The sequence below is a fragment of the Pterocles gutturalis genome, unplaced genomic scaffold (genome assembly GCF_000699245.1).
Source record: "Pterocles gutturalis isolate BGI_N339 unplaced genomic scaffold, ASM69924v1 scaffold45327, whole genome shotgun sequence".
Lineage (NCBI taxonomy): Eukaryota > Metazoa > Chordata > Aves > Pterocliformes > Pteroclidae > Pterocles > Pterocles gutturalis.
This window is the reverse complement of record NW_010109404.1, coordinates 32459-54267: the sequence shown is the minus strand read 5'-3', so window position 1 is coordinate 54267 and position 21809 is coordinate 32459. Positions and strand designations below refer to the sequence as shown.

Below are 21809 nucleotides of genomic sequence, written 5' to 3'. Positions count from 1 at the left end.
AGTCATGAAAAGCTCTCTGAGGATGTATTGTGCCTTGCCAAACATCCCATATGCACAATGTGAGAACCTTTTAAACGGCAGAAAAGCAACTGCAGTTCTAGACCAGTGTGCAAAGCTCTTTCTTCAGTACAAGAGCGAGCAACTGGGGCTTGGCTCACCGCTCCTCCTCTTTCATGGATTTCCCGATGTAGGCATTAACCATACTTGCTTACACCTTAGAGGGCTGATCTCCATCTTAACATTAAAAGGATCTTAAACAGCTAGAGTGATACAATTACTGCAATACACGGTTATAAAGATCTGAATTTTAATGCTCCAGCATGCTTTATATCTTAGCATGGTCCTGTGTTGCTGCACCCTATTGTGGACACATAACAGTATGTACTAGCTGCAACTGCAGCATGTTGCCATATCCTATAATCTAGCTGATTGCCATAAACCTGACCCTATGTCTGCATACTGTTTATTCAGCCTTCCAAAACATGTCAGGCTCATACAGCATTTTTCCAGAGCATAAATAATATATTGTAACATCTTCTGTTGACAAGCACATAACTTACGATCAGCAAATAACAAAAGGAAATGGCATTGCAAGTTGCAAAAGCTGTGCTACTTTCAGGATCCCAGCAAAGTAACTCTACTTCTTCACACCCAAAAGTGAAAATACTTTATTTGGCAACTATTTGAAATTTAACTGAGCAGGTACATTATTAATGAGTACTACGCTCCAGATCTGTACAAACCTACATGCACGAAAGCAACTAGAGCAATGGAGTGACTCAAACTCTGCAATTTACAGAACATAAATGTGTTTTGTGTGTAACAATTATGTGGAGGTCTACATGAAATGCATAATTAGCATAGTAACAACAAATGTTTACTCCATCACATCCCACCCCCGTGTTTGTTGTCTGACTGTGCATAATGACTGGTCTCAAGAATAGACTGGAATTGGACTTTATGTAGTTTGTCTTAGACTGCAAATATCCTGATGGGCTCAAAAGCAACAAGTGAGATACAGAAGTACAGTGACTGCAGGTTTCCTTCTGCTCTGTCTGAAGTACATAATCAAGTCTCCCCTGATGTCAGTGATACAGTGTCAAAGAAATAAAACAGCTATTAAAAAACTAAAGGACCTTCGGCAGGATTGTTGAGCCCAACCCTCACTGGTCCAAACAGCACATCACATCAAACTATTTGTATATCTACAGAGTTCCATTTAAAACATAATCTCCATGTTGCATTTTATTCCTTTCCTATTTACCTCCACATTTAATGGTGTGTCCCTCTAAACGGAGTTCAACATTATGGTCTGGGGACTCTCTAGATCATTTCTTTCCTTCTTCCCCTGCCTTCATGTGACTGGAGAACACATTTTTATTTAGTGATAAATGGGTATGTGGATAGCTATTCAGAATCAATTTTTCTACATATAAACGTAGACAGATTAGAGACCTCTTGCTGTGTTTAGGGTATGTCTATGCTAACAAGAAATTTGGTGCCTCAGGAGACAGCAGGAGTCAGAGCAGCTGATGATGAGAACCCCACATCTACTACATGTGCAGTTCAGGAGCTTTACTTTGGACTAGATTTATTCAGCTGCCTCCCCCTCCCTAAGCACCCCCACTGTGAGTACTTGGAAAGTCTCCAAAGGCTCTATGGCAGGTGCAGACCATGAAGTCCCCTCTAGCGGCAGGAACATACAAATCCACAGCAGAGTTAACAGGCCAGTTTTCTCCAAAATCAGTTCTGTTAGCAAGACCAAAACCAATCTTTCAGTTGGACCAAAGTCAAAAGTGGAATTGGGGGATTTACTCCAAAACTGCTCTACAGCTTCCAACCAAAACACTAATGCAGGACTTTCAAATACTCGGCTATTTTGCACAGAAGGCCCTGTCAGCTCCATGAAAACTGAAATACAAACTACAAGTTTTCTTACCAGAATCCCTTTTAATTCTTTCATTGCACTTTCAGAGGGCTTTGGTGTTTCTGGCTGTAAACAAACACAACGCATGCATGTTAAAAAACCATGTGAAACGGACCATGACGGATTTTGTCCTTGAAGACACACATCGCACAAGCGTCTACTGCACAGGCATGCAGCTGTATTGTGTTCCTCTGCTGGGCACATGGCTAACATTCAATCTATTTTCTTAAACAGATGAAGGGAAGAGTCTTAGCTCCTAACACTGTGAATCACAGCCTATACATAAAGATTATGCTTTTGTGAAGATGGTAAGCAATATTTCATAGTAGCCACAATCAGGTATTAGTGCTAAGTGTTGCATAAAAGGAAGAAATACTGTTAAATACAGTCTACTTCTTGATCACCCCATTTATCCAATTCAGTTACTCTCTGTGCTTTTTGTTTCTCAGTAGCTGTTTGCTTACAAGACGTTTGCTTTCAGTTCCTTCTGTACCAAAGAAACTGGGCTTCTACTTACTTACTGCTGGCTTTGCTTCCTTTTCTGTTCTTCTTTTCTGCTCTAATTAATTTTATTCAAAATCAAGCAAAGTGAAGGTGGTGAGGCAAATGTATTCTTCTGAGTGTTTTACAGAAAGCCTGATTTATCTTCAGTGTAAATTACTGTACTTAGTTAATATCATTGCTCTGCTATTTATTCCAAACCTTTGTTTTAGGCCTGCTTGACTGGTTGACTGGTCTCAGATGAACTCCCTTTTTAATTCTGTCCATCATTTCTTCAACAGCTTGTCTCTTCAGATCCGTAACTTCTTCACCTGTTCCAAAAATCAAAGAGCATATGAAATTCCAGATATGAACTACAGAGACACAGTACAAAGAAAAAAACATGTTAAACAGACAGCATCCTAAACAATTTGCCATATACACCTAATTACCATAATCATAAATTAGTCTTAAAGATGAGACAGTATTTACATATACAATATACTTAGTTATACTCCATGCAGTAGGCCTTCTGCCTGTATGTATGATGTATATTGCTCATGTACTATCCAAATCCATGCTTTTTCTGAGTTTTATTAAAATGGTGAATGATAAGCATTAAGTATACTGGCTTTTTTCCTCCCCATTTGTGGGCTCTTCACAGGCTCTTTCTTACAGGACCACTACCTTACTCTGAATTTTCCCCACCACAGAGGCATGTCACCTTATACCGCATACATCGATATGGCAGCAGAAACCAGTAACCTCATCTCTAGTTATCAGGAATTCGAGTTTCTGGATACCGTGCTATTAGCCATCGTTTCCCTCAGCTAAACTGTCACAGGCTCTTCAAGGATAAAATGCCAATCTACACACAATGAGGATCCAGCCCTGGCCTTCACAAATGCCAAACCACAGTGCCTGCAGAAGTTGGGTCAGAAGCAGAACCCAGATCCTGAAAAATTCAAAGCTCCTATAACTGCGAATTGCAAAAGCTCAGTGCTATAGGCTGAAGCATCAAGGACTGAAGAATACAGCCCCACTTCCACGGTATCTCTTCGCTGTGTGTCAGCAGAAATTTCCACAGCTTCATCGACACAAGACTGGCTGATGATGTGCCATGGCGAGGCCTTAGGCAGCACCTCACAGGACTACCAAACGTGTCTCGTATTTCACATGAGTGTAAGAATCTTGCTGGAATGCTAGGCTGAACTAAAACCACACATTTAAAGAACACTGCATCGAGTTTTAGGGCAAAACTTTAATATTATTAAAGGAAACGGTTGCTTTTTCAAGAGATTCAATATCAGGACTGCAAAATATTCATATGAAATGGGAAGTTGTGTGATAAACCTAAAAAATAGCTGTTAACTTATCAGTGTTCTAGATAATGTAACAAAAGACACTTAACGTGCCACACCAAAAAAGGAAAGAGTACTTAAAGCAAATACAGGGAGAAATATGGTTGGCACTATTCAAAGCTGCCACGTTGTACCTTACATAACAGGAATTTTAAATAGACTTTCTCTCTCTCACTTGTCAGGGTACTATTGATGATTCATAGAAATGCAGTTTCTGTATTGTAAGCCGATTTAATGTCAGGCTTTAATTTCACAAACAGGCTGTTTCAAATATAAAAGCTTAATTGGTGGTATGGGATAGAAACCACTCATTCTAAATCCTTAACAAGGGTCAAAACAAGCCTGAAGTTGGATATAATAACTAGATTAGGAAAGAACTTTCCCCCTTTTTTATTTTCATTTTCAGAACAGCTCAACTATTAAGAGAAAAAGCAGATTATATGTGATTGAAGAAAGGTCAGAACTGTTAAAGTTTGCTAATAAATAATGAAAAAAATGGGGTGTAGAGAACTTATAGTGAATTTCATAGTATTTCCTGCAATCACTGTTTGTAACAGTCTCAACAAAAAGGTGTAATCAAAACATCTAGGATGCTTCAAGTAAGGAAAACTTATAAATGAAGGCAACATAACTGAACTTTCACTGAAAGATAAGACTGACTCTTCATCAGAGATTTTGGTACAAGGTCACTTCCCTGATTATTTTACCCAGACCAACAACTTTATTTCTCTCAAACTGGAAACCTGTTCCCAAATGTTCCTCCTGGGACCTGCCCAAGTCACCCCATTCCTCAGTTCCTCACATGAAAAATGGGAAGAGTAATACTTCCTTTCCCCCACTTTCTGCCTGTTGGTCCCATCCAACAGTCCAGCCATGCTTACATACCATTACAGTCTGCTAATGGTGATTTTTTCTGTAACAGTTATATCCTATAATTTCAGCCAGGTTCCCTTCTGCAGCCCCATTCTTTGTTTAAAGTGGCAGCAAATGAGTTAAGCAATTCACTACAAACAAATTCCCTCTGTTTCAGAAGGAAGAGAGAAACAGCGAGAAAAACTTTGGGTTATTTAACTGGCAATGCTTGTCTAACTAGCTCTGAGTCTTCAGGCACTCATGATCATTCGTAAATCTGTACTTAACTCCTGTTCTCAACCTACTAAGTTTCCAGCTTCCATTAACAACAATAAAATGCAATTTCAGCTGTTACTTTTCATGCAGAGCCACCTTAGTGCAAGATTCTGTTTTGTTTTAGGTTTTCGGTATTATTAAAGGATTAGCATTACAGTCAACTCTGAGTGGTAATTTCACAAGGTATGAATTGAGGGATGAAAACTGAAGCATTTAACAAACCAGCTCTGCAGAGAAGGTCTGGACAGAAGGAATCACAAGCAAAAGCCATTTGGAAGTTGGAAACTTCCCCGCATTATCCTGTATATAACCTGCTCAATGATTGTTGTGTTTTTTCTTCTGCCTCTTCCAGATACCCTGTGGAAGTTCAAAGCCCTGGACACACCACAGCTGCAGCTCCATGCTGTAGTGTCTCTGGCATAGAGGCACAGGTTGAGCCTCTCAATGCTGCTACGGTGCAACTACTACGGGCAGTACCAAACTGCCAGGGTGAACACAACAAGCTGCACAGAGTCAGTGTAACAGCATGGGGCCTATGCGGAACCATCCTGTTCTCCCCGTCTCACCCAGCACATCACCATACCCAGCTGAGTGCTTATCTTGTCTGGTTTTTCTGTAGGCATATAATAAACATGACCACCCTCTCCCCATGGGAAAAAAAAAGAAAGATAAATTCTTCTGCCACAACAGTGAATGAAATCAGCTCAGTGACATATCTGATAAGCGTGAGAGCCATAAACAGGACAATTAGAACTTGTGTTCAGTTACAGCAGGTGCTAGGTCTTCCCTGAAGGTTTTTGATCTGCAGCCTCTAAGACTGTTCATACTAAAATCCATTTTGAAAAAATGAACTGGATGCTGATCACCGGCTCAGCTGTGGAGGCACAGATGGCTACGCAAATTTGCTTGCAATCTCAGTGAAGCTTGCAGTACCAAAGCTACAACGCCAAAGATACCACTTCCTATCCCAGAGCATGATACCTGGGCCACAATCACATTTCGGGACTGCAAGGTAGATGAATCTGCTGGGACAAGAGGATAGAGCCAGGCTCTTCTCTGTGACATCCAGTGATAGGACAAGGCGCAATGGGTTCAAGCTGGAACATAGGAGGTTCCACTTGAATATGAGAAAAAACTTCTTCACGGTGAGGGTGACAGAGCACTGGAACAGGCTGCCCAGAGAGGATGTGGAGTCTCCTTCTCTGGAGACATTCAAAGCCCGCCTGGCTGCGTTCCTGTGTGATCTGATCTAGGTGTCCTGCTCCGGCAGGGGGATTGGACTAGATGATCTTTCGAGGTCCCTTCCAATCTCTAACATTCTGTGATTCTGTGACATGGACAGCAGCAGTTAATGTTGACAATTATAAGCATTTGCATGACTAGCTTACCCACAGTTCATTTTCACTAGCTTTATCTGCAGTACCTAGTGGATAATCTGCATGACTTGAGAAAGGATGAGCCATACCTGACTCCTGCTGAGGAGGTTTCTCCTTCTTGCTCACATTGGTGTTGGAGTGGGATCTCTTGCGAATCATTGACATGAGAGACCTTTGGGGAAAATGAAACTGCAGATTGTCATTCTGTCCTGTATGACACACTGTTAGAATGAACTTGAACATGACACACAAACAGCTTGCTTATACCCGATTATACAGCTACTTACAAAAGCCTCATTTAACAGTTCTTGAATGCAGATGTATGTACTGAATTACCCCCAACAATGCCTCCCATCAAAGTGCACCAGAGAAATTTATTGCTTTTTATCAGACATTAGGCACAAATCAAAACACTCCAGATTTGAATATTAAAAGACAGTGGCTCATTGTGACACATGACAAATTGAAGCTACTCTGGCATAATAAAAGGAAAGGAGAGCTGTAGATATTGAAGTATTATTCTCCGGAGGACACTTAAATACGGTGATCAGTATCTCCTCACCAACTCCAAGTTTGTAATCTTCTTACACTGTCAAATAATTATCCCTTCACTGTAGTCAAAATGTGTAAGTCCAGGCAAGGAAATGATTCACCTTAAAAGCCAAGTAAAAGCTCTTATGCACGTCTGGTGTGTCACTGGGTCCCATCACTCCCTACCAAACATTGCTCCTTACGGAGTGGAGTGACCTCTCTGACATAAAAGGTCAAAACTCTGTCCCTGAAAAAAGCAGCATCCAGTGCCTAGGCTCTGAAACCACCTCTGCGCTTATAAACTTCATAGTGTCTAAAGGAAATACTCTGATTTAGCTACTACAGGGCTTAAAATGAATAGCTTTTTTATTCCAAATAATAAAGGGCACAAACTTAAAAAAACCAAAACCCCACAACACCCCCCCACAGTTAATTCATGCTACACATTAGTGAGAAAGAAGGAAACAAGCCAAATGAGTTAATGGATGTAAAAGGAGCAAAAGACCAAACACAGTTGTTCAGAAAATGTTTATTTTGGATTTCTAAAAACAAAGCAAGATGCACAAAGGGATGATTTTTTCCCAGTAATCATCTCTATTCATCTATTTATCACAGTAGTTAACAAGACTCCTGTATGTAATTTCTATTACAGAAGGATAGAAAGTGTCATGGAAGTCCATTTATTTTTAAAACCAAGCAGCCAACGTGAAGATTAGCTGAATTCCTAAAATTAAGTAAGCACACTTTAGGGCTTAGTTAATTAATTTGGGTCTAATGCCTGATCATATATGGGTCAGCCTCTTTTAAGGTCCTTTGCAAAAATCAGGCTTAATGTTGATAATTTCACCCCAGACTGCTTGATGACGGGGTGGTGATTTTCTAGTTTGTTTGGGTTTTTTTTTCTTTTTAACTTATGAAAGCAATTGTGGGAACTCAATGGAGTCTGCATTTTCATCACCAGTATCCGACAGGAAGGGACACATGGTAATCCAACATATCCTCTGGTTCAAAAGGGTTTTCTTAGCAGTAGATTCAGACAAGCCCTCTTCACAAGTCTATAATTACAGCTATCAGGTGAATAGAAAAATATCAGGTGAATAGAAAAAATATTCTCCTAAATTTAGAGGAGACAGGTATCCCTCCTCCTCCAAAGTCACAGTCTAGACAATTTGTTAGGCTTGACAAGGCAGACACTGTTCAGAATTGGCCAGGGTGCTAGTTTGTTGGCAGGTGGGGCAGAGAGCAAGTCCTGCTGGTAAAGAGCCCAAGACAGATGGAGAAGTCTTTTTTTTTGTTTTGTTTTGTTTTAAGACACTCTTCCTGCTTGGATGCAAGCTCATGTAACATATTCTGCTTCAGCAAAGCATTAATGTTGTGACCCTTGGTTTAAGTACTTACCGTATAGGGTTAGGAGGAGGGGGAGGAGGAAGAGGAGGAGGGGGTGGTGGAGGAGGAGGTGGTGCAGGATTTTCAGACTGCTGTATGCGTTTTTGAAGTTCATCAACTGTGCAAGAGCAAGAAAGGAAACTAGAGTGAGTTCTTGGTTTATCACATCTGTTCCAAAAACCAACACTGATGGTTTAAGAAAAAAAGCTACTAATTAACTAAAAAACAAACAAGAAGATTAAACCATGCAATTGCTACAAAGTCCTATTTTTGGCAACATTTCCTACCAAGAACCATGTCCTAGATGAACAGGATTCTCATTAAACCAGTTACCTCCAACCTGAGTCACCTTCAAAACTAAAATAACACTCTCCCTCATATAGGATTCTTCACATTAAATGACAGAGCAGGGAAAAGTTTATCACATTCCTGGTCTATTTGAGAATGAACTAACAAGAGACGAGAGAAATGAACAGTTTCAGCTTCCAGTTTTATCTGTGTCTTGCTGATGGACTTTGGTGGGGGTTCTCCTGACAAAAGTAGCCAAAACTGGCTGGTGGACAGAAAGGATTCTTCCTCTCCTGTTTTTGTGTTAGATCTACAATGAACACATTACTTTTCTGCACTTGAAATGTTGTCAAATGCAATTAACTGGAGAAGGGCAGAAACAGAGAAAAAAAGTCTTAGATTTATTTTAGTTACAAAAATTCTTAGCAATTGCTTCTGAATGCAGTAGGAATTATGGCAGAAGTACAGAATATGATTTCCAAATATGGTTGGATATGGTTCTTTGTTCTCATAATGATGGATTCAAACTAAAATTACAATCTTTAACATTTACTTTTAAATAGGGGGGGGAAAATCAACTGAGGGACTTTAAATTCCATGTATAATCTTTATGCTGATAAATTCCTTCTGAAGACAAACAAGCCTGGAAGGAAAGAATCTGCTGTGAAGGTTAGATCTTTTCCAAGGCAGCTGAGAAGAACTCATATGCCTGCCTAGGCATATTTTTAAGACTAACACAAAGCAGTTCTTCCAAGCAAGACTGCTAACAAGCTTAAAGATAATCCTGCTCTGAAGGATATGTTTCAGAAAAACGTGGCTATACGTGGAGTCTTCACTAAGGATAGGGAATTTGGCCTCTTCTGAGACAGGTATCATACTTAAAACTAGCACCTGCTTAGGCCTTGAGCTGAACAAGGACTGAAAGCAAAGGTACATCCAAATTCTTACCCAGCCATAGTCCCACGTTCCCTATAGTGAGGCCACACACACCAGAGGCCCTTTTTAAAAGCAATTTTAAATAAAGAGCACTAGGTCAGAAATTTCCTCATTCAATAGACTGGATGCTGCAGACAAGCCAGGCACCATCCTGACAGCAATAACTGTATGAACATCCGCACTGCAACCGTTGCTCCCTCCTAAGTATTCTGTGAATCTGTCCTGTCTGTATTCTTTAGCCATTAGTTTACATCTTAAGAGAAAGACACACACAGTAGCTAGCAAGACTGTTTCCTTCCTTGCAGCCACGTGACATGAAACAAAATATTTGACTACAAGTACATAGATTTAGATGCATAATTCTCATGGAGATCGGTCTTAAAAACCCACTGGATTTGTTTAGTTAACTCCCTTTGTAGGGCTCTGAAGGTAGTACTTACCTTTTTAATATCTGGGTTTTTTTTTAAGAAAAAGGAAAAAAAATATAAAAGAACCCCCTCCAGACCCTCTCACATCAGCAGAAACTGTTTTCTCACATGTCAATAAGAAGGGTTAAAACATGTCTTTATTTTCACTGGTGTCTTCTATTATAAGACTATTAAGTGGTTGGGTAGCTAGATAATTATGGGATGGTTTTGTACAATTCATACAATGCAGACTCCACAGTCTGCTAAATCACTGTGCATCTTTGGAGAAAAAAAAGGAAAAAAAAAAGAGAGCAGAGTTGTCCCACTTTATTTATTTCTAAAACTAGATAAGAGGACACATTTTGACTGAATACAAAAGATTGCGTCTTTCACACAGAAGCTCATTCACATGTATACATTAATCTGTAAGACTCTGGACAATCTAACAACAGTATTTTTAAACCTTACGGAAGTTTTACAAGGTTATTCTTTCACACACATTCTGGACACGACTGTTCCATGGTTGAAAGCAGTTGCTGAACTTTGCTTGTGAAGCACAGGTCTGGATCTCAGCTACACAAAAGCTGTTGCTTCTGGGGTGTCAGATGTAACATGTATGATTCTATCAGACATGTACCACTCACACCCCCCAAATTGTACCTCTAAAATGAGAGTTATTACACGATTTTACCTGAATGCTTTAGGTCTCTAGCTTTTTCTTCTGAGTTCTGGCACTTAAGCTCTAGTTCCTTTTTATCTTCTTCCAGAAGTTCTAGTTGCTGTTTAAGACGACTGATTTCCTTATGCAGTGCTTGATTCTCTAGCTGCTCTTCCAATTCTTTGATCTGCAGTTGGCAAACAATAGCATTCATTACAATAAAAAGTATTTTCTGTCCTTCCTTTTGACAAACAACCCGTTAGACACAGTTATTCCTGAAAACATGATGTAAGAGTATAGGAGTGAACTACAACTCCCAGAAAGAGGACAATTTTTGAATGAGAGCTGGACAGATTTTTCTCGGAGGTGTCAGAATTTTCTCTTCTGATCCTAGCTTGTTTTATCTCTTTTCTTTTAGAATACATCATTAGCTCCAAAGTACTTAAGCTATAAGATAGATGTTCCCTTTTTCTTTTTATAGAGTTTTTATCATATTAGAATTTAATTTCAGAACGTTTCTTCATTTGAAGCATGAGAACATTGACATCTTTGTTCTCTTACTGACTGCTCCCACTGACAGGTTGGTTATTTAAACTCCCTTGTCTCAACTCATGCAGATGCCAGTGGGTGAATTACAAAACATCAAGTTTAGAGGCAACATTCAGGGTCAGAGTGGCAATCCCTTCTCAGCTCCCTAAATTTTGCTCTAGACTTCAAGGAGCCAAAGATGTAGAGATTTTCCACAAACTGGCCATTATTCTTCCAAAATACTCATTCAGAAGCATTCCTCTATTACCAGAGTTTCAGGAACAGCTACGGGAAAACTTGTTTTCAGGCTTTCAAGTAAAGCAATGGTGATTTCTCCCAATTAGAGATCAATCTAGTCCAGTTTCAAATAATGTATTTGTTTAGATCCCAGCACTTTAGATCATATCAAACCACTTTGCAGGATTCACCTAACATTTCCCTGCTCTGGTATATCTGGCTCCTCCCCACGTGTTTCTTTAGCAAGCAACCAGACTACTAATGTGAACTGCCTACCTCTCACCTCCTGGTCTTTTTAGCTTACACCCCCAAAATACCCTTTATTTTACACAACATCCTAAATATTCTCCTGTCACCTTTTCGTCACTTGATGGAACTTCACGTAATGCTTGCTATTAAACCTGCACTTTACTGGCATCCAGAATAAATTACTTAACTAAATCAGAGCTTTCAGGCTGAAAAACTTCAAGTTTTATACTCATGTCTTACCAGTGAACCAGAAGAAGGGAATCACAATTTTCTCTGAAGTTTAGTTTTTAGGTTGTAAACTCTTCCGAGAGATAAGATCTCAAATAATTCTGAACATAACAAATACATGACACTCCTTAAATTCAGGAGGCTTTCAAATACTTCTGCATGAGATGAAAAGATGAAAAGTAAAGTAAGCCTGTTTTACCTTTTGTCGGTGCTGAAGCCTCTCTTCTTCTAACGTATGGGTTAGCTTAGCATTGTCATCCAAAGCCTTCAAAAGCTGTTGATCAGGAGCAGAATTTTGCAGAAGCAACTGACTTTGCCTTTTCATCTTGTTTTGTTCAATAAACATCTGCCAAAACAAAACCCACCCCCAAGAGAAACAATAGTTAAGCACAGTCTAATACTATCCTGGGAAATATGGCAATTGGAAAGAAAGTGAAAAAAATAACATTGTGCTAATATGGTAGATGTGGAGGGGAAGAAGGTGAGAAGGAAGGGGAAAGGAAGTTGGAGAGCAAAATTTGCAACAGCTAAACTCACACAGAAAGGAACCAGGTGTTTGCTGAGAGAACCACCTATTGCTACACCTCAATCACCCACGTTGGCAGCATTCAGAATTTAAACACATCTCTGAATTTTGTTTCCTGGAAATAGGAGTAATCTAGTCCCTATTCTCAGAGCTCTGGAGAGATTAAAAGAATTCTGGGTGGAGGGAAAAACATCTATGAATTCACAAGCTATTTCCTCAAATGCATCTTGACATGCCTTGGCATAAAGCCTACTTATTTGAGGGTTACCTGGATGTGTGAATGATGGAGTGTCTTTGGGAAATGAATTTCAGCCCATGTTTGTGTAATCAGTGTGTGCACTTGCTTTGGGAAAAGGCATTTCAGGGCAATTTCAGCCTTTTACTTCTGATGCTTGCATTTTTCCTCTTCCCTAGCTATATTTTTGATGTGGAGAATGGATACATTGGAGGGGGAGAATACTCAAATGGTCTAGAGACATGAATTAATAAAAATATCATGCATTTCTCTAGGCTAAGAGGTGCAGAACTGTCAGCACATGCAGTTTCCATAAAAGAGACCAGCTCCTTCCAGACTGTTTAGAAACTTAGAAAGAAAAGATTGCTTCTTGACAAAAAAATTCCTAGTGAATTTTTTCTGCATCTTGAAATCTCTTTCAGGTAGAGGGCTGCTCCCTAGGCAACAAAGGTTTCCACTCTTGACAAACTCAGCTGTGCCTGTTCTTACAGCAGAAATAGGGATTGGGTCACGCTGAGGTTTCAGATGAGTGTGCACAGGTCAGCAAAGCATGCCACTTAACGGCAGAAGAACAGAGAACAGCCTGAGAACGCAGACACTCCCTCAGACTGTAAAAACACTGTTGCATAGCACAGCAAAAGTAAGAAGATATTTTAAGAATAAAGTATTAGAAATAAAAAAGTTCCATGAGATCTTTTCAGGTTCCATGCTATTTATTCACAAACCAAAATTAGAGATACAACACGTGTTTTTTTCCCATCTGACGCTACTACAGTGCTACGTGATTTTTTTTTTTTATATAATTTAATTTTAAAGAAAGAGCAGCTGATGCAGATTTGTGGCAAGCATTCTACCCAGAGCTTTGCACAAACACTTCAACTGCATCTTCTTAGCAAGCAACTCTCTCTCTAGCTGTACATACAGACCGAGAAGCCTGCTGACAGAGCTGAACATTTAACTCACAACGCAGCCTGCTTGACCCTGTGTGCCAAGAAGAGTCAATTGATGCAGCCTTAATACTAATCAAACCTCCAATGAACACTTCATTGGGCAAAGCTGCGCCATGGGGGGAGGCAATAAATGATGGGAAGTATTCGATGAAGAGGAAACGATGAATGCAGGCTCTAGTACTACACTGTGTTATAAAACAAACAAAAAAAAATTTATGACAATACACAGGCCACTGCTAAAGAACTCCATATTGTCTCACAGCCTCCTGCTTTCCTGTTAAGTCATTCAAAAGTTATTTAACCCTCATAGAAACAACATCTCTCCAGAGGCCACCTTTAGCAAACATTGCAGCTTACCTACCGTGAACTTTCAAAGTGGGTTTTGGTTTTCTGGAATCTGAAAAATAGTTTGAGGTGATAATTCCAGACCTTTGTTCCCTGAGTTTCTGCCACTAAAACCAACAGAACAGAGTTGTTCCAGCCTGAGGGAGCAGAAAGCTGCCAAAACAAGAAGAAATCAAGTAGAGCAACTTGATTTCTTCAACTTGAGCAGATACTTCACCAAATGTAGAAAATTCATATTCACTTTGTTTCATGCTCCTCTGCAATAAAATGAAAAGAATACTCTTGAAGAACGAGGTGAAAACCTTTTCATTTAGAACTTTTCACATGAAGTCCTGCATTTTCAGTTAGCTTTATAAATTGCTTTCATGACATTGCAAATACATTCCCGCTTACAATATATGTGAAAGTGTCTTCTGCACCACAAAAAACTTTGTTGCTTATAACTTAATGCTGCAATCAGACACATGGGAATTAGCTTCTCATGGGGAATCCCATCCATTTCAGAAGTTACTTACACACATGTCTTCCAAATGGAAGAGACAAAACTAAAAAGGACAGTCATGGCAGATAAAGCAGAAAGAGAGCTGGTGATGAGCTGATTGCAAGTTTTTGAGAGGTTGCTCTGTTTGTTTGACATGGGACAAAAAAGACCCTTAGAAATGAATTTTAATTTAAAACAATCACTCACTGCATCAAGCAGGGCAGACATCTGACTGCCTGCACAACCCTGAATATTAATTAAAGTGACTGCTGAAAGGGCAAAACAGCTACTAACAGGATTATTTGGACTAGGTGGAATTTAACCAATTGATGGATTAATTCCGACTTTGCCACCTGCTAGACAATTATCTGCAGAGTATCCCGATCAATGCTAGAAACTTAAGTCAATGCTGGAGGAACCTACTGAAACCATGACTGCAACCAAAGGGAGATCACAAAGGACAGTAGTTTGCTTACATCTATCATTTTCATTTACAAAATCTCCAAGAGTTGTGCAAACCAGCCACCTATATTTCCCTCACGAGATTACAAACAGAAGTTTTGAAATGGAGGAAACCTGGCACTTGGTCACTTTCCATCAGCAGAGTTTGCAAAAGTATTGGGGAGGGGGAAAGAGAAGGGGGTGAAATCCTGAAAATAACAGAAGCTTTTCCCTTGACCTTAATGGGCTCACACCTCATTCCCAGACCCCTGCTCTAACCATTACTCTACAGAGCGTTCGCTGCAGCTGTTTTTTGTTTACACCAGAGCCGAAAAAGGAATTCTTCCTCATTAAAAAAGTTAGAAAGCAACTCTGTTAGTGTCAGGTCCCTGGGAACTTCGATCCTTGTTCAAGTAGCGTTCAGTGTCTAACTGGATGCTTTCCAACTAACTCCTCTCCCAGAAGCAAAATGAGGTCAAAGGAAATTATTTAATGTCCATATGTTGCTACATTTCCATCTATACATTGTTTGGGTACTCACTATGTGGAATAACTTTTTTGTCTTAGCTACAGTTTGAAGTGAGAAAAATGTCTCAATACAGCAGCACTGTTATAATAAGGTAGTCATTGGCTGCATAAAGTAAAATAAAAATCAGTGGCAAACACTACCCACTATGAACAGAACAACAAACGTATGCAGCAAAGCAGAGTCAAACTTTGGATGTCTCAAACGGAAAAGAGAAGATGATCAGTCAACTGAGCAGTTGGCCCCAATTCCAATCTTTCGCAACATTGCTCCATCCTCTCCATGTCCTAGTGAGAAATCCATAAATCATCCTTATGGAGAGGTAACCCACTCATTTACAGTTGTCACAGTTTACAGGAGCTGATGTCTTTTGCATGATGTGTACTCTGAAGCCTTATAGTCTTGTGTTCAGACCTGAAATAAGTCGCAGCAGAAGTGGGGTTAAGGTACTTGTATCTCACCGAAAGAGCAGGCTGTTTAAAGGATTTTATGTGATGCAGGGGACAGAGTGATCTTGTCTGACTGTGGCTTGACAGGGCCCTAAGTGTCTCTAAATTCCAGAGGTACTCAGTTTACAATATAAATCCAGGTGTGGATTTCATTTCAATGGCTAATCCAGAAAAAAATAAATATAGACACTCTTAATTTTGTAACTGCTTAACTGCACTCTATTATCAAGGACACCTGGGCTTGTGAGCCTCACTGCATATAAATATTACAGCAGGAAACAATGGCTAGTGGGTTTTTTTGATAGAAGAGTAGAGAGACATACGTATCTTATTAAAACACATTTAAGAAATACATCCATAGTTTGGACATTGACCTAGAAACACTCTCTCTACACTCAGGCTCAATGCTGCATATCAAGCAATGATATCAGCCTCATATGAGTTACCAATCTCTTGTGGTGTAGTGGGTCTATAGGTGTCTGAAGTGCTACTCAGGAAAAAAGCTACAACAAATAAATGGGTTTTGCAGTTAGGACACAGTCCAGAAAATTTACTTCGGCATATCCTTAATTTTAAGTCCATTACTCTGATCAGAAATTTTTTTATCTGGTGCTTATAGTCTTCCCCGCCTGGGAACTGCTTCTATGGTAAGCAACAGTTTCATGATATCAGACAGAAAGGGAAGATTACCCAAGCAGCTAATAGAAAGGTCATGGAGGGCACAGGACAAGACTCTCTTTAACAAAAACAAACAAACGAACAAACAAAGAAACCAAAAAAAACCCAATGTAAAGTATGGAAAACCAGAGCGATGCATTTCTGGCAATGTGCTCTGACCTTCATTTATTTCCTTCTTCAGAGGAGCCAAAGACTAAGCCTAGCTGGATTTTCAAACTGCCACAGAAAACTGAACAACGTGATCATGAAAAAGGACATACGCATAGCGATGGGCAGCCAGCAGTCACTCCTCTCTCTCTAGATGATTCATAATATTTTATGGTTAATAGTTTTCATTAAGACCTGCATCAATTTTAGACTAATAAAATACAGTTCCTTTAGTTATTTGGTTAATGGGCACACAAACTCTGACGGGACTATTTCAAAAGAGCTATAAGATGGAGCATTAATAAATTCTGTGTCTCAAAAGAAGAGGTCTAACATACTTAGAATGGGGGAACTGGAGTAAAGGAGTTAACCCTATTTCTTGTCCATCATTTGCTTCTCACCAGAGAAATGCTTGGAGGAGGCATTTTGAGTGTGAGAAAACTGAATCCCCATCAGCGTTGTGACTTCCTTAAAAACATAGTATTATTTATTTTACCAGCCTGTTCTGTACAAAAGTGTTTGTCAAACTACAGCACTCATTCTTCACTTATGAGGCATAACTGCTCAAGTCCCAAACTAAAGGGGGAAAAAAAAAATCACTATTGTTACTTATGTCTTAATTTCCTGTAGTTAACGGTTTTCTTTTTGCCATGGTAGAAGTATAGTGATATATCCTATAATGCTAACAGTCTTACAGCATTTAGACACCATCTAATATATTCAGAAGTGGATCATACAGCACATGAAAAAGGAGGAAACCCCTTAACTTGTTTTTCCCCAATACATTAATTGCCTGAACAAAAAAAAAAAGGAGAAAAAGAGAGAGAGAGAGAGAGACCAAAGAGATAGTTTCCTAGAGCATACATCTGTTACCATATCGCAAGCCTGTTCTTTGGAGAAAGCTAGATGAAATATACTAGTGTTACACCATGCTTCAAAAGTGGTAACGTTCAAGCTCAAGAGAATTCAAGTACTAACCACTTATCATGTCTCTTTAATTATTATTTCCAGTTCACTCAGCTGGACTGCAAATTAATTATCTTCAGATACCAGTTGCTGTTGAACTATCCTCGGTAATGCACAGAGTGTGGTACTTGTAAGCACAGAGTTGCTCCGTGAGGGCTGGTTTTGCAGTATCCACTCACAGATGTGCCACATTAATGCAAAAGTCTTCACAAATTAACCCAAAAGGTCACAAATGCAACTGAGGAAGGGTTCTTTGGGAGCTCATGTCATCAAGATAACCAAATCCATCGCACACAACCTCATGAGTAGTGCAGACATCTGTTAAGAATGACAATAATTTTTCCTAAGTCTTATAAAAGCCACCTTTTATCTTTCAATAACGGAAGATTCAGTCCCAGATTAAGCAATGTCAGCTGCACACTGGCCCAGGTACAGATGATGGTACTTTGAGGTAAACAGGTTAAATGCAAACATCTTGTGTAATAGCTACTTAGAAACACAGACATAGGTATAGTATGCTGGTTTAATGTATCCGTACATATTGGAGAATTGGAGGGAAAGTCAAGGAAAAGATGAACGATGCACATTACTGATTCACTTTATTTTTTCATCCATTCAGATCACAGTTCCTTTCAACCTCTCAAACCACAAATTATTTTCAGATAACCAGAAACACTTGGGAAACCCTTCACTTCTTTCCAGTCGTGAGTTTTGAAAAAAAGCCTACACTAGCTTCAACAGTAAGACGAACCCCAACAAACCTGCTCAGCAGTTTAACACTTCATTTCTATCTATCCAAAATATAGAGGACAGGAAAGAACAGCTCAACACTAACTTTGAGAGCACACTGCCTCTTCTCTGGGAGATTTTCAGAGGAACTTTAGGTGCAGGGGTTGTCCCCATGCCAGCACCCACGACAGTAATAAACTGTTCGCTTTACAAAATATTGTTGCAAGGCAGGATGTGTGCTTAATAAACATTTATGCCAGATTATTTTTTTAAACTTCTGGAATTTTTACATCGCTAAGACTTTCAATTTACTTCTCTCACTGTGTTCCTCCCCTTTTGGCTTCCTTTGGCTGAACACATTGTATTTTGCTCATCTTTGTGGAAGAGTGCTTTTCAGGGCTAGCCTCTATATTATTGTGATGGCCTTCAAGATACTCTCTGCCTTCCTTTGTTTTCTTATAAACTGCTCCACAAAGAGCTGAGAGATCTTAAAGTGTCTCTTAAAACATGACACTAGAATTCTGGTTAAGCTTGCCAAGATTCCTGTGTTAACAACCCTGTTTTATTCAGGTAGGTACGGATTTTTCCATGCCCCCGCCCCTTGCACACTCTATTTATTTAGTTCTTTTATGCAGATTCCTGTACGTTTCACAATGGATTGTGACTCATTTCAAACTCTCTTTCTTTCTCCTTCACCCTCTCCACACCATGGCTGACAATATTTACTCAGTTTCTTTAGAACCTCTAAAGAGCATGAATTCTAATGTTTGAAGTTGGATCATTTTTGATTAATTAAACATATATTATGGTGGTGCCAGCAGCATGACTATAATTAAAGCTGTATTGGATTTTTTTTTTTTAATCAAAAGCTCTGATTTTCAAGGTTCGCTCCCTCCTATATGTGCTTACTTCCTCCGTCTCTCGCTCCTTGTCTTTCCTCTCCCCTCCCCATCTGCGTTCGCTTCTGCACACACACTCACCCGCCCATTATCTCTCACACCTGCACTCCCAATTGCTCACATTCTGTGGCAAATCGTCCTCGTCTGTCAGAAGAGCAGGACGCAAAGGGCATCACTTCGAAAAGCAGCCCGCGCCAGCCGCTCATCTGGTCTCCTCCCATCACAGCCAGAATGCAACCCCAGGAGCGCAAAGCTAAAGGGTGAAGCCACGCTATGGAGAAAGGGGTTCATCTGAATACACGGGCCAACTGCCCCCATCAAGGCAAGCTTAGAAAGACAACGTGCCCACCATCAAACAAGCCCCTCCACAGGCAGTAAGTCTATATTTCAGTGAGCTAATAGACATACCTAGGCTGGTTGAGATGTCACAAACAGTAATACAAAACACAAAAATGTGCTGTTCTGAAGTCTCTGCTGTGGTGTTGTGGTGATGCCCGCTTTACTCAGAGTCTATGTCCTCTCCCAAACGTTCCAGACAAGTCAAGCACAAAGCACTGAACACGCAGTGTTGCCTTTACTCAAAGCTATTCTTTCTTTCAACACTGCACAGCTCATCGCAACCAACCGCTGTGGCTTCTGCACAAACCCAGCAAAATCTTTTGTTTTTTCAAGAAACATTATATGGGGACAGAGACAACACAGGGCTGATGAAAGAAAGCAGAAAATCCCTGCACATCCTTTGCATAATCCAAACAGCTCCTGTAAACACATCCTAGAAACCTCAGCTCTCAAAACACAGCTGTGACCTTGCAGCATGATCCATGCGAGAGGATGCTCATACAGCCTCACCCAAGCATAAAAATTTGCTGTTGTGGAGGCAGTTGTGGGCCAGAGCCTGTCTCTCTGATGTCTCAGGTCACTAAAGGGACACCATTAGTGTGAATCCAGGCCTATGATAACAGAAATCTGAAGTAATTTGAAATGCTGCTAGTTCCCAAGCACAATTGAGCAATGGCTTTCTTGCCTCCTGTATTTTAAAAAAACTTTCCAAAAATCTTTCTGAATAGCATGATACAAAAGGAAGAGAGGTAGGTACACAAAGGGGAGACTAACACAGGCGTGAAGCTCACTGGTAATGGCTCTATTTTTGACTGAAGAACTTCACCGAATGAAAAGCCTCAACTGAAGAGCTATGCTGCCAGTCTGCAACATCTTTTCTGCAGAGACAACAACTAAATAACGACAAAAACCAGGAAGCACTTGTTTGCAAATAATCAGCATTTCTTTGGCACTTCATTTAACAGCTTGCCTGTCAGTTTGTTATTCAAACAAAAAAAATACTTTAGATATCATCTTTCAAAATGTATAGGTGTCTGAATATTACAGTTATAAATCTAAACAGAAGCAGGGCTCAGAGTATCAGATTATATTCTTTCATAAATTGAAAACCAGCTTAACTACACATTTATAAATTACTCATTTCTGAGGGATGTAAGACCTTTACATACAATCTTCTGTTGTCAGTTAATGAACAGAAGCACTTAATTGTTCTGTACTTGAGAAGATAAAGCAAAGCAACAATTGGAGATGCAAGATAGATACTGTAATAATGCACGTTAAATGAATACGCTCAACATTCTTTGAAATTTGTTTTCTGAAAATAACAGTTCTGCAGGTATTACAGTCAACAACCACAGCTAACAAAACAATAATGCCTGCACAATCTCAGGAGGTTTAAAAAAAACTGCATTACGAAAATGGTTCTCATAAAAGCATGGGTAATGAACAAATCCAGGTTTCCCAAAATTTAAAAATAGTTGCAGGAATGTAATATTTTCTAACACAGACTGGTAACAGTATTGAAAAAAAACAAAATAAAAACTTAATAAACACAACCAACATAAATGCCTCTATGTTTAATATTGAATGGAATTTGCAGATCTCATTTTTATTTCTGAAAAACCACAGCAAGCCTCTGATCAAAACGTAAATCACTCAACGGCACTGAAGCCACGGCCAAGGGAGGTGTCCTCTTCTGCTCAGCAGAGGAATTTGGGCTCCATCCCACAAAGTTCTGTAAAAGTGGGGTTTGAAGGAGGCTGCATGTGCAGTCTCTTTGATTTCAGAAATCAGTCCTCTTGAGTGATTTCTCTCCCATAGCTCTTGACTCTAACAGCATCCTGAAAAGTCCATCTCTATACTTAAAATTTGGGAGTTAATGGGACATTTTAATAATTAGCAAGTAATTTTCATTTCTATCATTTCTTATTCCCTTGGGGGGGAAAATGTGTCAGCTGCTTTAGCTTTGCCTGAAGAACAGTTATATTTTCAACACATGGCAGATACTGACAACAATAGGCCAGAGACTGCAGGTATGTGTATATGTACAAGTTACATAAATTTAAATTTACTTCAATTACAAGTTGACTCATCGAATGATTGAAACTTCAGCAGTGGAGCTGATAAGCAGCAGTTTATCTAAGCTTGATTATACAACATACCTGTATGAATGAAAGAGAATCTGCCAAAGCTTAATACACTTGAATTTGCAAATACCTTTCTCCTTTAGGATGAGCATCCAACCCTATTACCCAAATGCAAATTTTCCTATTAACAGAAAAAGAAATTGATCTGTACCTAGAAGTTACTAGGCTTCTGCCAAGTTAGTGCCTTCAATGAGTTTCCCAAGGGGTCAACAGAGTGACCTTGCAAAGGAA

The 21809-nt window shown here is 39.6% G+C and overlaps 1 protein-coding gene across 1 annotated transcript in view; it reads right to left on the bottom strand.

Annotated features, from left to right (window-relative positions):
- The window catches only part of KIAA1598 (KIAA1598 ortholog), a 55118-nt gene that overhangs the window by 10157 nt on the left and 23152 nt on the right, over nucleotides 1-21809 (bottom strand). The window contains exons 8-13 of the mRNA XM_010072946.1: nucleotides 11920-12066; nucleotides 10512-10665; nucleotides 8202-8307; nucleotides 6362-6444; nucleotides 2630-2739; nucleotides 1940-1993 (exon numbers count right to left, since the gene is read on the bottom strand). Coding sequence (XP_010071248.1) covers nucleotides 1940-1993; nucleotides 2630-2739; nucleotides 6362-6444; nucleotides 8202-8307; nucleotides 10512-10665; nucleotides 11920-12066 — 654 coding nt within the window. The remainder of the gene's footprint in view (nucleotides 1-1939; nucleotides 1994-2629; nucleotides 2740-6361; nucleotides 6445-8201; nucleotides 8308-10511; nucleotides 10666-11919; nucleotides 12067-21809) is intronic.